Source organism: Dendrobium catenatum, unplaced genomic scaffold (assembly GCF_001605985.2).
Source record: "Dendrobium catenatum unplaced genomic scaffold, ASM160598v2 fragScaff_scaffold_1391, whole genome shotgun sequence".
In the NCBI taxonomy this organism is placed as follows: domain Eukaryota; kingdom Viridiplantae; phylum Streptophyta; class Magnoliopsida; order Asparagales; family Orchidaceae; genus Dendrobium; species Dendrobium catenatum.
The window spans coordinates 1,041,136-1,058,454 of NW_021319853.1; the positions used below are offsets into that span (position 1 = coordinate 1,041,136).

The 17,319-nt window shown below is 35.7% G+C and overlaps 1 protein-coding gene across 4 annotated transcripts in view; it reads left to right on the forward strand.

Moving 5' to 3' along the window:
- LOC110103775 (SPX and EXS domain-containing protein 5) overlaps positions 1 to 17,319 on the forward strand; it is a 61,452-nt gene that overhangs the window by 42,639 nt on the left and 1,494 nt on the right. For all 4 annotated transcript variants that reach the window (XM_020832604.2, XM_020832605.2, XM_020832603.2 and 1 more), the window contains exons 10-11: positions 2,526 to 2,573; positions 5,823 to 5,973. In XM_020832604.2, coding sequence (XP_020688263.1) covers positions 2,526 to 2,573; positions 5,823 to 5,973 — 199 coding nt within the window. The remainder of the gene's footprint in view (positions 1 to 2,525; positions 2,574 to 5,822; positions 5,974 to 17,319) is intronic.

A 17,319-nucleotide genomic window follows, 5' to 3' on the forward strand; every position in this document is an offset into this window, starting at 1 on the left:
AGACAAAAAATAGCATCTTTCTATACGTTGTACTCTAACCAATCAACATATTCTTCAAACAATTTATGGTTAAACCTACGTGCAATATTTTATATTAATGTTTGAGGGAATTCATGAGTTCTCGGTTGATGGAGTCCCTTCAAAAGATAAGTTATTCGAATTTTGCCCCTATCATTCACATCAGAACTCGATATTGAAGGTCGGAGTCCAGGATCAGCTGGGAGATCGGTCAAGTCGATCTCTACACGTTCTTTCCTCTTTAAATAATGTTTTATCTAAATAGAAATTTCATTCTCTTTAATCAAGCAGTTTTGAATAGTGTTTCTAAAAACTAAAAGTATTTTAATAAATAAAGTTCCATCTAAATAGGAATTGCCCCCCCTGAGCCAAACGTGGTTCCGCTACTGTATATATCTGTATGTGTGTCAGTAATATTTTTATAAAAATTTTAATTTAAAATATGGACATGTATAAGGTAATTATTTAAAAAATTTAAGAATATAATTTAGAAGTATATCGATATGGTGAAATGAATTTTTTTTAACTCTAAGATATGATTAAATCAACATTAAAATTATTTAAATAATATTACTTAATATTTTGTTTTAAAATAATTTTAAAAGGACTAATGGATGTAATATCTAAATTTTTTAAAAATGATAGAGATAACTTTCAATGCTCATAGATAGTGTCTTGAAACTATGAAAATTTTTCTTGATTTCAGAAAGCGATATGCTTTGTTAATAATTTTTAAAAATATGAAATATGCTTGAAAATAGGAAAATGCATTCTTAGAAACATCCAAAATGTCATAAATGATTTTTCAGAGGCTAAGAGCAATGTCCTAGCATCATAAGATTAATTCACAGAATTTTAGAAATTATATATGTATTTTTATAATTTTAAAATGCTTGAAAAATTCATTGAAATGCACTCAAAGATTTTTATTATTTTTGAAAATGCATGGCATTAAAACTATATGTTGAAAATGATCGTATTATATTAGATAATTAATTTGGTTATTTTCTTAAAAAAATTATTGATCATATGTAATGACTTATATATATTATAAAATATTAAAATCATAATATTGCTTAAATAAATAATCCATAAACTTGTAGATTTAGTGAAGTTATTCTCAGAATTTTATGAGTAAGAAATAGTTTGTTATTATGGCTCAATCTGAGTTTTTAGTTGAAATTACTCGCTTTAAAATCACGTATCAAATGATTGGCAAGATTTGATGTTGGTTTAGTGTTTGGAAATTGGGAGATGGTTTTCTAAGATTTTTTGATATTTAGGTGGTTCCAGAGCTTTAGGAATTGGGTTCTAGGGCTTGGGCTTGATGCTTAGATGTTGCAAGAGACATGTGATATACACATGTACTAGGGGTTTGCTAACATAGAAGACCCAAGTATTTTTTTAAGTCATGTTAGCTAGGCTTGGCTAGGTGAGTTCTAGGTCTACTTGGGTTGGTTAATCCTTGATTTAATCTAGGATTGACCTATTTAGGATTGGGGTGTTGACCTTGGGTACTTAGGTTGAATTGGTAGGTCCCTCTCCCTAGGCTCCATGGAGTCAATATAGGATCTTAGATTTCTAGTTGACTAGGTTAGTTTCCCTAGGTTGAGGCTAGGTCTCTGAATGGGTTAAGTAGCTTGGATTTTACTTAAGGATTAATTACGGTAGGTTATTGAGCAAGGTTGACCATTTAGGCGAATCTAGAGTCCATTAGGTCAAGGTAGGGTTATTTGTGGCGCAAGCAAGATAGTTGGTTCATAGGTTAGAATTGATTTATGTGCTTGCTTGATTGCATCAAAATTAGGCTGATTAGGGGCCAAAGGAATAATATGAGTTCAAACAAATTTGGTGTATAAGATACACTCAATATGTAAACTGGAGTGTTCTAGGATTGAGTTTGACTCGGTGTCAAGTCTTGACTAATTATACCTACTTAAGGAAAGTGGTTAGCTAGGTCAATTAATACAAAAGTTGTCAAGATAATTTTAGACAGGCCAACCCATAAAGCAAAGCTAGACAAAGTAGAGTGCTAAGATAGACTAAGGTATGTTAGGTTTAGCTCAGGAGGGATCTTCATGGGTCAAATCAAGCCATGCTTAGATTATGAGCTACCAAGATCTAGTGCAGGCATGCTTCCTAGGTGATTAGGTATAGATTCCCCAAAGGAGGCATGAATATAGGCTAGATCGTGCCTTACTGTGTCCCTTGAGGACTGACTAGGCTGTGGTAGTATGGTATATAGGAAATTGAAGGTCCATGGCTAAGTGGAATCGCAAGCTTTAGTGCAAAGTGATTGCATTAAAACTGAGGTCAAATATGAGCTCTCTTTTTAGTTTGCTCAAATATTATTTCAAGCTGATGTTCCCTGCTTTGTGTCATCTTTTGTGCAAATATTGAAATTCTTTCAGTTGGTATAATACTGTATTTGTATCAGTTACACTTTTATCTTTATCAATTTTTTCTATTTAGAGAAGATAACCATTTATGACATAATTGCTTAGCAGGTGCTCTCAGATCTGGAGCGATCCATTTGTCGGATGGTAAATCATCAGGTGTGGAAATTTTTTTCTAAGCAATTACTGTCCATCATCTTTGTTGTCATCTTAACCTTCTGAGATTTGAATCCTCATGATTCTCTTTACAAGATCACTTTTCCTCTGTAAAACTGTGAATTTGACTTGTGTAAATTCTTTTTTTCTAATATTTATTTTTCATAATCGAACATCGGTTTTGTAGTTAATAATTATTTGTTTCATGATTATCTTGTGATAGTTTGTGTTGCGGCTATTGCTGATTGAGCCAATTGGTTTTGGTTTTTATTTAAGCAGCTGTTCCGGGCGGCGCGTACATGTTGTTTATGATAAATGATCTGGTTTTGAGGATTGGTTTAGTATTTTGTTTGAATCATTTTGGAAGTGTGCAGTTATGGCCATTTTTGTGGGTGGGTCGTGGAAGGCCGTTAATGGGATGCATGATTTGTTTTTGTGGTGGTTGCTGTATCTGGTTTGGGTTTGCTGAGAGTGGTATGCATAATGAACAATTTCGAGCTATCTTTTAAGCAACTCGATTGACATTCCAACATCAGAGAACTAACTGGTATCTCGTTTTCCTTCGTAAATAACTGCTCATAATAGATTGTGGCTTGGAAGTCTTGTCAAAGAGTTTCCAGAGAATGTCATGGGATTGGGAACTAGCAAGTAGGCAAGATTCCTTTGATGACTCGCATCTCTTGGTCTTGTTTATGTTAGTCTTATACTTGTTATGTTGTAAAGATTCCTATTCACATATGTTTATTATTTTTTAAGATTGCTACTTCATTCATTTGCTTAATTCTAACTATTTGGCAGTCAACTTTAAATCTTTATCCTTCCATTTCTTGTCAAAAACCCAATTCATGTCTTATACCTGATTCATTCGTTGTTATCCACCTGATTCCAACTACTTTAGTGTCAGTTTTATGAATGTTTCAGTGACTCCACCACAGATTATGAACCAGGTTTCCTGCTAGATTGTTTGCTTCTTGAACACCTTGGTTGCTAAATAATACATGATTTTGGCACATCATTTGAAGTCTGATATTTATAGCTAAGGTTACTACAATTAGAATGTCAATTATTCAAACTGCTATTATTTCTTAATGATGGTTTGTTCCTTGAATCACTTTAACAGAAGCAATTCTTAGTTTTAAAATTTCAGCTTCTTGCTTTCATTTTTCATATATTGGAGTAAGTCTAGAGCACCGTGAAACATCATTGTTAGCATTATATCCTTTTGATTTTTCAATATTGACTTAATTTTAAGCGATTAGCATTTTCTTTTGTTTAATGACCATATTATCTGCAAGCATTCAATTTACAAGATGTCACAGCTCATTGGAAGATGGAGTCCTTATGATTCTTGCCTTGGGTTGGAGATGGATGAAATGATGGCAAGGTTGAAAAGAAGATTCAGCTGTGAGGTGTTATAGTCAATAAGGAGGGAAAAAGAAAATGGTTTGTCGATGTATCCTTGGCATGAAATCTGAAGGGGTTGGACTATAGTAATTATTATGTGTTTGGTTAGTGGGTAGAGTAGGGGATATTAGAAATGAGAATGGAAGAGTTTTTGTGATGAGAGCTGAAAGAAAGAACGGATGGGATCTTGAATCAGCTGAATAGCCATCTGATAGGCCGGTTCAACCTGAATTGGCCCAGCCGGTCCAAAGGCCGGCTCAAGTTTATAGGAGGAGGACAAGTTCCGCCTCCCTTGGTTCTTTCCGCCCAAACTAGTGGGCCCCACTAGGAGGAAATTAAGGAGAGAGGGTTGGGCAGCTTGGTAGAGAGGAAAATTTTGAATTTTTGATGTTTGAATTAGGGAATTAATGTATTAATAGTATGGTTTGTTTAGGGTTAGGGTTATGCATGATTTGAGTTGTTCTCTTAGAGTCTCCTTGGTGTCTTGGGCTCTAGATCCACAATCTAGAGATTTGGGAGAGACGATACTCCTCTCGAATTGAGGATCAATTGTATCTTGTTTGGAGGTTGTTTGTTTTGATTCTTCTATCACAATCTATCTCTTTTAGTTTGATTTCATCCAGGTTTTTCTTGTTTTTTTCCTGTTTTGGGCCAATTATTGCTGGGGTTGCTTGCGAACTCAAATATTTCCTCTTGGATTACTTGCGAAAGTATTTTCTATCACCATCCTGAATCAGCTGAACAGTGAATAATAAAAAAATGTAATAGCAAGCTGGCAGTTTGCCTACATTTAAAGTCAATAAAATTTCTAAAATCATCCGAACACTAATGCGGTTCTAAGGAAACTGTTTATAGGAGTTGATCTTTAGTATGAGGACTAAATAATCCTCAGCATGAATTAAAATGACACATTAACCAAATAATTTAGTTAATTAAAATAACAAGAGAAAGTGTGAAAATGACATGGAAGTCCTTCAATACTTTTAAGGTGATAAATACTTAGCTAAATAGTGACATTATAAGATCAGTCTGAACTCCAGTGGTGGCTTCCTGTGAGACGTTAGGTTGATAAATAAATTAAAGTTTATTTGATTGGAAACAAATTTGCTTCATAATTTGTGCCGTAATTCATACATTTATGCACCCTGAATTGATTTTTTGTTAATACTGGGGGCTAGAAAACATTAGAGCTAAAGGGTCTACATTTGCTTTAGATTGGGTTTGGAGTCAACTTGACATTTAAATACATCTTATTAAAGTGGTTCAAACGTGGATGGCAGTCAACCTGTGTGAGCTGTCATATGATTCTATGGTTATAAACTAGTCTGTTTTGTCCATTTTCACCAAACCCAGGACCAATAATTGATGGTCCTAGTTTGAACTGACACTTGCAGTCTTGCACTCCTCTATGTGTTTAAGGGAATGAGTTGCTTCTGACTAGGCAATAACTATTATGGTAGAATTGAAATTGCTGGTAAAGCGAAAAAAGCTTCCATTGAAGCAAGTATCTTTAACTCACTAATTCAATAATGCAAAAAAATTAATTCACAAACTCTTAATTGACATCTTATTAGACAAATACAGAAAATTACTCTGATTTATCTCACATGCAAATTCAATAGAAGAAATTTAGGTCTTTAATTTGCGTCTTTTTTCTTGTTGATTCTTGTTATCTTCCTTTTTTGAGTTTCAATTAGATCATTTAAACCTATTGGCATTCAATTTTTTAGTATTTATATTGTAAGCTTTTTAAGTTCAGTTATCTTTCTCGTACACACAGCTTTCTGAGATGCTCTTCTATGTTTACTGTGCTTTGCAATTGCATTTAATTAATTTGATGATTTCCAGGTTGCTACCATTGCATGGTTTGAAGCTGATTCCATATGTGGTAGTCACTCTATTGCGATACCTTTAGTCCTGGTCTTCCCTTATTTGTGCCGCTTCTTCCAATGTCTGCGTCAGTTTAGGGATACCAAAGAAAGATCTTCACTTTTGAATGGTATGCTGTTTTTGTTTATAAATTCTTTTTTCTTTATGTAAAATTTTATAGCATAAAAAAGCTACCGTCTTGATCAAATGTAAAATTTCTTAAGGTTTCATAGAAATGTTAATTTTTTGTGGCCTTTTTAAATCTAAGTTACAAGCAACAATGATGTGTCAAAGGTTGATCGTTTCATGTGAAAGTCTTAGGTAGTGGAGATCGGAATTTAGCAGTCTTGTCTACTTATTCTATTTTTAGCATATTGATCTGTGCTTACTGTGATATTGATCTACGAAGTATTTATTTATTTTTTTCGCTCATTTCTTTGATTCACTCTCTGCAGAAGTGGACTTAAAACCTTTGTGTATGAAATGGCATGACAACTTATAACTACTTTGTGGAAACAATAATATGCAGATAGGACTGAAGTTGACTGTTATTCTTTTATTTTTCTTGTCTTAGACTTGGTGGAAAAGATGTTAAACTCACCCATAGAAAATTATAGATGGGGGAAAAGAATTAAGAGGTAGATGCTCTGAAGTCAGTCCTAACTCTTAACAGATGAGTTAAATTAAAAACTGAGTTGTAGGGTTGTTGGCCTTAAAGATAGAAGAAATAAAAGAACCAAGCAACAAGGAACTGCCCGTTAACTATTTGAGAGCACCGAGAGAATGACTAACACTAACTTCTTGATGACTACATAATGGCCCGACTACGTTGAAGTACAGCTTGCGGAATTTTTATCACTACCATCATCTTGAGCATTCCCTTTACTGAGCCTAATCTTCTTTCCAACAGCTAGAGTTTTCCCCATCTAGCCAACTCTAAAGAAGCAAACATTATCATAAAGTCAACTGCGCTTGCACTTTATTGTACCTTTTTTGGTTTCTACTTGGTCCATAATTGATTGACTTATCTTGATAATCTGCTCAAGCTTACCAAGGATAGGATATTCTTCTCAACTACCTTAGCTTAGCATCACCGAAAATACAAATGTTGGCAGTTTTTTTGCCCTGATTGCAATGGATGATTGTGAGCAACTAATCGACCTCTTTTCTACTAACTATTTGTTCCTCAACTGTAGCCTGAATGTCAGCCAATTAAAAGTCTAAATAGGGCTACAAATAAATCGAGCCGAGCTGAGCAGATGCTTGTTCATATTTTAGCTCATTTATTATTAGTTTGTTCAAGTTCAATTCGAGCTCAATTTGAGCTTTTTATTTTTGTTCAAACTTGGTTCATTTAAAGTGATAGATGTTCATGTTTCTTTTGTGTTCTCTTCATTCTATACTTATCCAGTTTTAAACAAATGAGCTTTATTGTGCTATTAACAAGCTTACTTTCTATATATTCTTTAGCTTTAACAAAAGAGTCTTATTGAGCCCGCTGACAAATAATTGTTGTAGAGCCTATTTACCAACTTATCTAGTGAGCTACTAAATGAGCCCATTCACGAACATATCTAGTGAGTGTTCTCGAGCTATTAAACGAGTCCGTTCATCAATAAACGATATTAAAAAATGATTCTTCTTATAAACAAGATTGTTTATAAATATTTTAAACAAACAATCCATCAAATATGAACAAATACCTTTTATTTATGAAGAAATTCATTCTAATGAAAAGGTATAACAAAAAAATATGTATATATATATTTTTTAAAATAAGAATCATTTATTATAATAAACTAAAATTATATGAAAATATATCAAATAAAGATTTAGGCTAATCATCATAAATATATTTAGTTCCAAATGTTATTTATAAACAAGCTTGTTCACGATCTTTGTATCAAACATGAATTGAGTTTCTTAATGAGCTTAGTATCGAGCTTGTTCACGAGCATTAAATGATGTCATTAATGAATATAAACGAGTTAAACACATATTTGTTCAAACTTGTTTATTTAACGATCAAGTATTTTTTTTTTTAATTCTTTCTTGTTTGATTACTTAAATCAAACGATTACGAACGAGCTATAATTTAGCTGAGCCATGAGTACTTTGTCAAACGCTCAGTTTGTATACAACCCTAAGCCTACTCTTTCAAGAGGGATCAGGATTGGTCAAATTGTCTTAACAAAAGTAGGAATAACCTTTCCGCCAAATTTTTTTTTTAAAGATTTAACAATTAGGCATTGCATTGTTTTGACCGTACCATGACTTGGTGTCCTATCTATTTTGCAGTCAGCATCATTAGGGTATGTTTGGCTTAAGGTTATTTAAATGGCATTGTCATTTAGATGAAGGTGATAATTATTTGGTTTGTTGTTAATTATAAAATATGCTAATCAAGATATTGTTATTTGTGTTAATTATGATAATTTAATAGCAACCAAATTGACAAATATCTAGATTATTATTATCTAAATTTCTCAAATTTCAATATTGAGTTACTATTCCGTTATTGATCATCACTTTAAATCCTTTTCCTATTAAATCATAAAGCCACGCTTTCTTATGAAACCTTCTCCTCTATGATTTCTATCACACTAATCTTCTCTATCCTCATCCGTACTCTGATGGACTCTTGTGACACATATGCATTCCAACACCTCAGCCTGCTTTCATCTCTTGGAATTATGTTCACTTCTCTCTTGTTTTGCCTTCCTATACACTTCCCATTCTTCTGCCCATCATTTGCAGATTCAATCCCCCATCTCCTCGATTGCTGGTTGGTTTTATTTTTATATGCAATCCCCCATCTAGTCCTTTTTCATCATCATCTACTCTTTAAGGAGTAGTAGATAGAAAAAAGATTAAGATAATAATTTTGCAGAATATGTGAGCTCAGTTTGAATAAGCAATGTATTTATGAGAAGAAAAAAAATACTTTAATAATGACCATAAGCGTGCAGAAGGTTAATGATGTGAAACAAAAAGGAATTGCAGGAATTTAATAAAAAATTTAAGCTTGCCAATTTTAAAATTAATATTCACAAGATTAGATTCTAGGATTTTTTAGTTGTCGTTTTGCTTTGGAATATGATTACAACATAGGTTAGAAGGACAATTAAAATAACATCAAAATTATCGTAAAGCTAGATGCACAAGTAACAAAAATCCACCTGTTAACAATTAGAGCAAGCACCTTGAGTTTCTTTCACTCACACTCTTGAGGGCTTTAGCAGAAGATTAATTTGTGCAACAATAATGATGCTACTAAAATACAGAAGGCGCTTACAGCTTTGTCCAAAGAAAAGTTAATTGGGAAGGAGGTGGTCGGTGGAGGATGGAGGATTTGCCACTGGACGAGACGCTGATGTTTGTCGAGAACGGTAGTCAAGGAGAAGAAGATCCGGTTGATGTAGTCTTCGGCGGATTGATCAATCTCCCATTTGATGTCGAAGAAGGAGGAACAAAGAATATCCACTAGTCCTTGATTATCATAGACGAATCCATGATCTTGCTCAGGATCGGCCATTCATGGGGAAGTAGGCCGAGGGGTACGTTGTGTATCTTCTTCCTTGGATGATGTATGAAGCAAGGGAGAAGAGATGGAAGGGAGGAGGGAGAGGCTTGGGTGGTCAGCCAAGGCTAAGAGAGAGGCTAGCCTTAATTTCAGATTTTAGGGTTTAGTTTGGGGAGGGAAAACCAATTTGAAAATCTGAAATTTAATTTTAGATTCAAGGTGGGGAAGGAGGGAATAATTTGAAATTCGAATTTCCTCTAATTGAGAATATTTGGGGCGGCATACCTTGATGGGAGGGGCTTGGATTTAGAGCAATGATGAGAGGGAATTAATTAAGAGAGAGGGAGAGAGTGGGGCCAGCCAAGAAAAATGGGAGGGGGATGGGGGTGTCCACATTCAATGAAAGTGTCTACATGCAATGAATGTGGGATTTGGAATTAAATCTATTTTAATTTCAGATTGTAGTGATTAGGGGAGCTTCCAAAATAGGTTTATTTTAATTTGGAATGTTTTTTAAATTCAAATTCATTTGAATTTGAATTAAGGGACCTTCCAATTTAGAATGCTCTAAATTATGAAAGTATTAAAGGGGCGATTGGAAGTTGGAATCGAAGGGATTGGTGGTTTGGCTTGGCTTGGCTGACGACTATGGTTGGGCCGACAGCTATGGAGGGGGTCAGTTTGAGGTTTTGGGTAGAGTAGGGCTGGCGGGTAGGGGATTTGGTGAAAGTTGGCTGGCAGTTTGGAATGGGGAAGGGGCTTAGTCGGTGGGTTTGGGGGGAGGGAGAAGGTTTGGCCGGAATTTGGGTGGGGAAGGTGGGTAGCCTGCGGTATAGGGAAGAGGAAGGGGGAATAAAGAGTACAAACATATACAAACTGCTAGCCTGGACTCTACTGGCGGCTGACGGGTATTGCTTGACCCTATCTTAGGGTTTTCTCCTCTCAAGAGCTCACAATAAAGATAAGGAACAAATGCTAAAATTTTCATTCAAAATCATCATCAATCCAATACAAAAGTTAGGTCCTTCATATATAGGCCTCATGGGGCAAATGACACAGACTAAATTGCCCTCTAGGCTACAACATGAACTAATCCCTCTCAGGGGTACTATGATAAAAACTAGAACATAAATAAAAGAAATACATAAAATCCATCACAACTAAAGACTCCTAATCGTAGCCGTCTATCTTCGATACCTTCTCTGATAGACACACACCAGTATCTCCTGCGATGCCCTCATCAGTTAAAATTTTGAATGTAATGTTCGTTTTACAAATGTTCAAAAATATTATATTTATGCGAGGATTATTTTTTTATCTTTTATAAAACTTACTCCCACAAAATAAGCCAAATATAGAATAATATATATTTTTTATCAATGTTTAAAAATGCGCAATTAGGTATTGAGACATTTTTGTGTTCATGAGGCGAGGCATAAGCCACAAGCTGTTTTGAGGCATGAGTCTCAAAATAAAAATTATTGCGTTAAGTGCAAATAAATGCTAAAAGTTTTTATATAATACTCAAATAATATGTTAAAAGATGACATATTATCTTTATATTGAACTATGAAGTAACATAATGACATATAAAACAAAAGATCGCACTAGACATAAAGTGTTTAGTGATAAATTGCATGAAATATAATTGAAAAACAAATATTACATCAGCAAAAAATTATTAAATATAAAAACTGCATAAAAGTATCATATAGCATTAAGTTCAACTTCAAATTCTATTTTTCTTAGTTCCCTACTTATATACATTTAGTTTCTAAAAAGGGCTGAAATGTTGGCAACAACTAGAAAGAATATGTATTGTCATCACTGAGAGGATATTTATTTGATTCGTCATTATAACAAATTGATTTATGCCATGCCTCTTCCTGTGGAGTCCAATGCCTCCCAATATGCTTCTTTTTCATTTATTTCAGGCATCTTACTCTTTCATAAATGTATTTCATCAACATAAAGATGAGATTAATACTCCAAAATTTCTAGAGGTGGTGGCGGTGTGCGGCTTTCAAGTGATCGTTGATGACGGCTATGACTGTGGTGGCTATGGCGAAGGCAACAGGCTGAAGGTTGAGTGGAAATTGCTGCGACTTGGGGGTGCACGAAGTGTGATTTGTTTGGGGTTTTATTTTAGGATTTATGTAAGTTTTAATATATATATATATATAAGCCTCACGCCGGTTAGGCGAGGTGAGCTTCAACAAAGTTGACGCACAAGCCTCATAAAAGAAACTTTAAAGGAAGCCTCGAGACGTTTTTCATTGGTGTTGCGCAAAGGCGGGCCTCAAGGTGAGCTTCATATTGCGTAATTTTAATTTTTAAACAATGTTTTTTATAATAATCATAGTGGCTAATATTATATTTAACATATATAATTCAGAGGCAAAATTGAATCAAACAGTTACATCTTGACACCAATGCCATCTTTGAATAGAATAACATGAAACAAAATACTTACTATTTAGCATTTTATATTAATATATCATCAACACTAATATCTAGATTATTTTGAAAAAAATATCCCCTTATTAAGATTAGCTTCACCCATTCATTTGAATCTATAGAAGCCATAAAGTTATTAAAAAAAAAACATGCGCTATAGATTTTTCCTTATGTTGCTCTTCACCTTCAATTGGTATGATAGAGAATGTGGTCTTTATGGGAAAATTGAGGACAACGCCCAAAATTAAATTATAAGTAAAAGAAAGAATGTGAAAGGGGCCCAATGCAACTTGGCTTGTTCAAATTATAATACTGTATGCCTAGGCTAGAGAGAGAAAATGACTTAATCTTTTTTTATATCATCAGAATATAGAGCAAACTTATTCCCAAAGGCCAATGTTGTCATCTAACTATCCCTCACATAATTTTCTCAAGTCAGCTAATCTAAACAACACGTTAGCCACATCCTAGGCACATTCTAAAGGCAATTGTTCGTATAAAATCACGAAGAAACAAAATGAATGGACTTATGCTTGTTTGTGCGGTTTTGGATTCCCGTCTGCTCGTCTCTTGTCGATCTAGGCCACTTCGTCCCTTCTACGCACGACACAAGGTCGCTTTGACCTCGATTACACCCTGACTCTTGCTCCAACTCGCGAACGACACCCTTATCGTCCGTCGATCTTCTATTCTTGGCCTATATTACCGTGAATAAGTCTCGATCCTGAGCCCTTCGACTGAAATTCCTTGCGTAAATCGAACCCGACGGGATCCCACCTCTGTTCTCCTCCCACACTCAGGCAAGGCCGACCCTCCATTCGCCTCCTCATGCGAGTCAGAACCATCTTCCGCTTCTGCCTTCGCCTCCCTCCCATATATGACACCTCCCGACCGCAAGAGACCGCCTCCATCCAAACCTGCTTCACGCAACCCTCGCCCCCGACTCCAATCTCGTGCACCCTCTCCCTCTTTCGCATGTGATAGCCACAATCGTCTCAACTCCATATAATACCTCTCCCATGATTGGCTTAACCGAGAGCCAGTGTAGTGCTTGTCCCACCCTACATCCTTCAGGCCGATCTGATCTCCTGCATCCTAGCCTGTACATACGAGCAAACCCACATCTTGCTTTTTTGAAATGTGTTATATAATTCATGTGTCAGTCTTATCAATCATTTTAGTCTTATTGTATTATTATGAGTATACATGTCTATTATATGCAATGCATATCATGTTATGTCATATAATTCATGTGAATCATGTGCCTTTGTATCGATCTTATTCATCTTATTCATTATATCACGTGCTTATAACAGTCGTATCTTATATTATATATATGTTGTATAATATCATGTCACTTATGCAATTTATCATGTATGCTAGTGTCATATGCATAAGCAAGCAATGTAAACAACATATGACGTCTGACTACTTGTCGTATTTTTTCTTGTATATAGTCATGTGAGCCAACTCTATAGGAAGAAGTCTCAATCCTTAGTCATGCTGCGAGGAATCAATCTATATCACATATTATAAGTCATTAATCAGGCAGTTTTCATGTAAGAAGTCGTGTCTTCTTGCCCATCGGCGTATCATATTATATCAATCAATCTTCTTATACCTCTCTTTTTATATCACTTAGAATTACACCACTAATCTTATTTAAAAGAAAGTCTGTCGACTCACCCTCATGCACATGATAACATGTTTCTAACCAACTTGAATAAGTCAACAAGATGTTCTTGCTTTTACACACATTTTATATCATAGAAAGCATAATAGTAAATATTATATACAATCCATGAAATTATCATTACATTCATTTGTATGCTTGTATATTCCAAAAATGCATGTTACATTAAATGAATATTGGACATGTTCATATTATATATTCCATTTCTAAATCTAGTACATTGACTCCTGATCATTTTATGTTGAACATTATACTATCCATTTTAATTAAAATGACATACCAGCAAAATCATCTAGTGAAATTTCAATATTAACTAGTCAAAATGAATAGGGTGATAATATCTATTATATATCAAAAGTTATATGGTAGACAATTACTAGAACAAGAGATATTACGTTTTAATCAAGTTTAGGAGATATAGAATCCTATAAATCAAAATCACTAAAAATAAAAATAGGATTCGAGTTACCTACCACAATCAGAGCACTTTTTCATTGGAGTGATAGACTAAAACAACCCAAGACAACTTTCTCTCTCTCCTCTCTCTCTCGCTCTTCTTTTCCCCCTTTCTTTCATCTTTCTCTCCCATCCAAGCATGCAAATGAGGGAGGGATGGCTGGGGTAATGATTTTGATAAAATAGATTGAGACATTTTAATATAAAAAAACAACCATTCTCACCAAGCGTCACGACGCTCAACTGCCTAGCATCTTTGTGCTATCAGAGAATCTTTCAAATTCTCCCAGATTCTCTCCAACTAAGACCTGAAGCTACAACGGTGCCTTTCTAGCGCCACAGCGCGCACCCAATATAAATTACAAAACATTTTTTTTTCTTTCATTTTCCCGAGAGCTCCAATCCAGGGCACTGTTAACCCCGGCGTCGTGGCGCCCACAACAATTTCTAGAAATTTGGAAGTTAGGTTATTACACATTACAGGGTCATTTTATAGATTAACATCGGTATGCAATTAAAAAAAAATTCAAATTCACGTAACTAAGGTTATATCTCATTAATGAGGGATATGTATGGATAAAGTGAGGAAAAATTAAAAGTTTATAAACTTGTCATTGTCAGCCTAATGAAGAAGAAGCTGATTATAATTCCATAGATGAACATGCCAATCAAAATGTTAATTTGAAAAAGTCGTAGAACAGTAAACTTTCGTATGGTAAAACCAAATGCAAATCTTCTAGGAAACAGGTAAGGACCCGATATAAATTACAAATAAAAATCTATAATAGGATAACATCCTAGGCATGCACGTACAAGCTTTTGAAATTCAAAATAAACTGAAATTCAAAATAAACTAAAATTTTAATAAAATTTCAACTTTGGAGCTGATTGTCCTAGTTTACATGGTTTGCTTTTTCAACTATTGTAGCTTAGTACTTGTGTGTCGGTATATTCTCATCGGTAGACAGATATAGGATTTAACATCCTAGCTTTGTAAGAAGATCCATCACACACACATATAAGAGTAGGGCGTAAGAGTCATGAGAGTGGTAGGAAACACTTGAAGATCTCAAGAATTTTTTAGAAATCTTTGAAAAACAACGAGAATTCTCCGCAAAAATCCGCACAAAACTAGGAAAACAGTAGGTAATTTGTATTATTTGATGAAATAGAAACAGAAATACCAAGATACAATTGATCCTCTATTCGAGAGGATGATTAATCTCTCCCAAATCTCTAGACGCCGCCCAAAAACCTTAGAGATCTCAAATTTCAGCCAAATTTTAGATGCCCTAATCCAAAGAAAACAAACTATTTAATGCATGCTATTCAAAAGTATATCTCTAAACAATCCCTATATTCAAATTTCTGTCCTAAATCCCTCAAAAATCCTTCCTAATTCGCTCAGTTGGCTTCTGCGGTCTGATCGCCCCTTTTAGGAGGCGGAAAACTTCCGCTTGTTCCGCTTGTGTCAGTCCATACTGGATCGGCTGGACCGGTCTAATAGAGAGAACAAGATTTTTACATTAAAACTCTGAAAAAGGAAAAAAATCATGAGATCTGGCCCAGTTAAAATGATTCTACTAGTACTTGTAGTCGGTTACAATTGATGTGTAATAGCCCAAACTATTAATTATTGAAATATTGTCTGCTTTGACCTAAGAACCTCATAGTTTTTCCCTATTGGTGTAACTTCCTAGGAGGTTAACCATCCCAGGATTTTTTCAGGATGAGAGCGTGCTTAACAGTGAAGTTTTTTAAATAAAATTTCAACCATTACACCAAACGGAGCCTAAATATTTAATAGTTTAGCTGCTTTAACTCGAGGGGTTTCACATGATGCCCTTCCTCGGGCGACAACTGTCGGAGGGATCGTTGTCGATAGGAGACTGTGGCCGGAAGGATCTTAGTCGGGCAACTGAGATCGAGAGGACTATTGTCGTCAAAGGGACCATAGTCGGTTGTCAATACAGGTCGAAGGGACCTTAGTCCGTCGACAACGGTGGTTGGTGGGATCGTAGTTAGCGGGCGACGGTGGTCGAAGGGCCATAGTCGACAGGCAACGGTATTGGGAGAGACAATAATCGACATACAACAGTGGTTGGAGGGACCGTAGTCAGCGATCGACGATGGTTAAAGGATCCATAGTCGGCAGAAAATGGTGGTCGGAGGGGTCGTAGCTAGCATGCGATGAATGTCGGAGGGATCATGGTCGGTGGGTCGGCGGGTGATAGAGGTCGAAGGGAGCATAATCGATGGGGGATGGAGGTTGGAGGGGTGACGATAGTCGGAGGGACCGTAGTTGGTGGGCAACGATGCTGGAAGGGACCATAGTCGAATGATGAAGGTGGGCATAGGGATCATAGTCGGTGGGCAGAGGTGGTTGAATGGACCATAGTCAACAGATTGGTGGTCGGAGGGATTGTAGTCAGCGAGTGATAGAGGTTGAAGGGACCATAGTTGAATGGCGACGGAGGTTGGAGGGACCATAATCTGCCGGCAATGGTGGTCATAGGGACCATAGTCACCAGGCGGCTGGGGTTGAACAATAGAACGGTGATGGCTGCCAGACGAAGGTCTGATGGCGATGGTCAGGCAGAGGTTTAGCAATGGCAGCTTGGTGGCAAGGGTTCGCTGGCGGTGGTGTCGGGGCAGAGATTTGGAATGCTTCAAGCCTCAGAGCTCTCTTTTGAGGCTCTAGTCTAGGGTCTAAGCCTTCAAAGGTCTAAGGTCCAATCTTCCTCTCATGTGAGAAGAGGGGGTCTATTTATAAATTTTGAGAGTGACATGTTTTGTAAATATGGAGAAGATCCGGGGCAAATTCCGAGTGCTTCATCAAACTTCCCATATTTATTACCTTGATCATGGAGCATTTGTCAAGCATTTAATTAGCTTAATGATGTCAGAATTAAATAATCTTGGGTTTGTTGCATGCTTCTAGTCGAATTACGAAGCATGCTATATTTAGATATCATTTGGTCATCCAATTGATGAACTAAAGCTTTCGAATATGCTTCAGTCCCTTGATTTGGGCTCATTTGGGCTCGGATTGGACCGATTTGGGTGTTTTTTGTTCGTCTCATTTAGACATTCAATTTGAGTATAACTTTGCTGAAATCGGAGTTTGGATGGTCCCAATTTAATTTTAGAAGTTTTAATTCAAATATGCAGCAAGATTCATGCATGATCAAGTGATTTTCTGTTGTGTATCTGTACTAATAGGTTAATGATTAATAACAGTTATCTGTTAGTATCGACAGCTCGCTATTTTACGCGGTGATATTAACAGTTATCTGTTAATATTATTTAAAGATATGTCTCTAAGGTATATTCCCTAAAGTTATGTT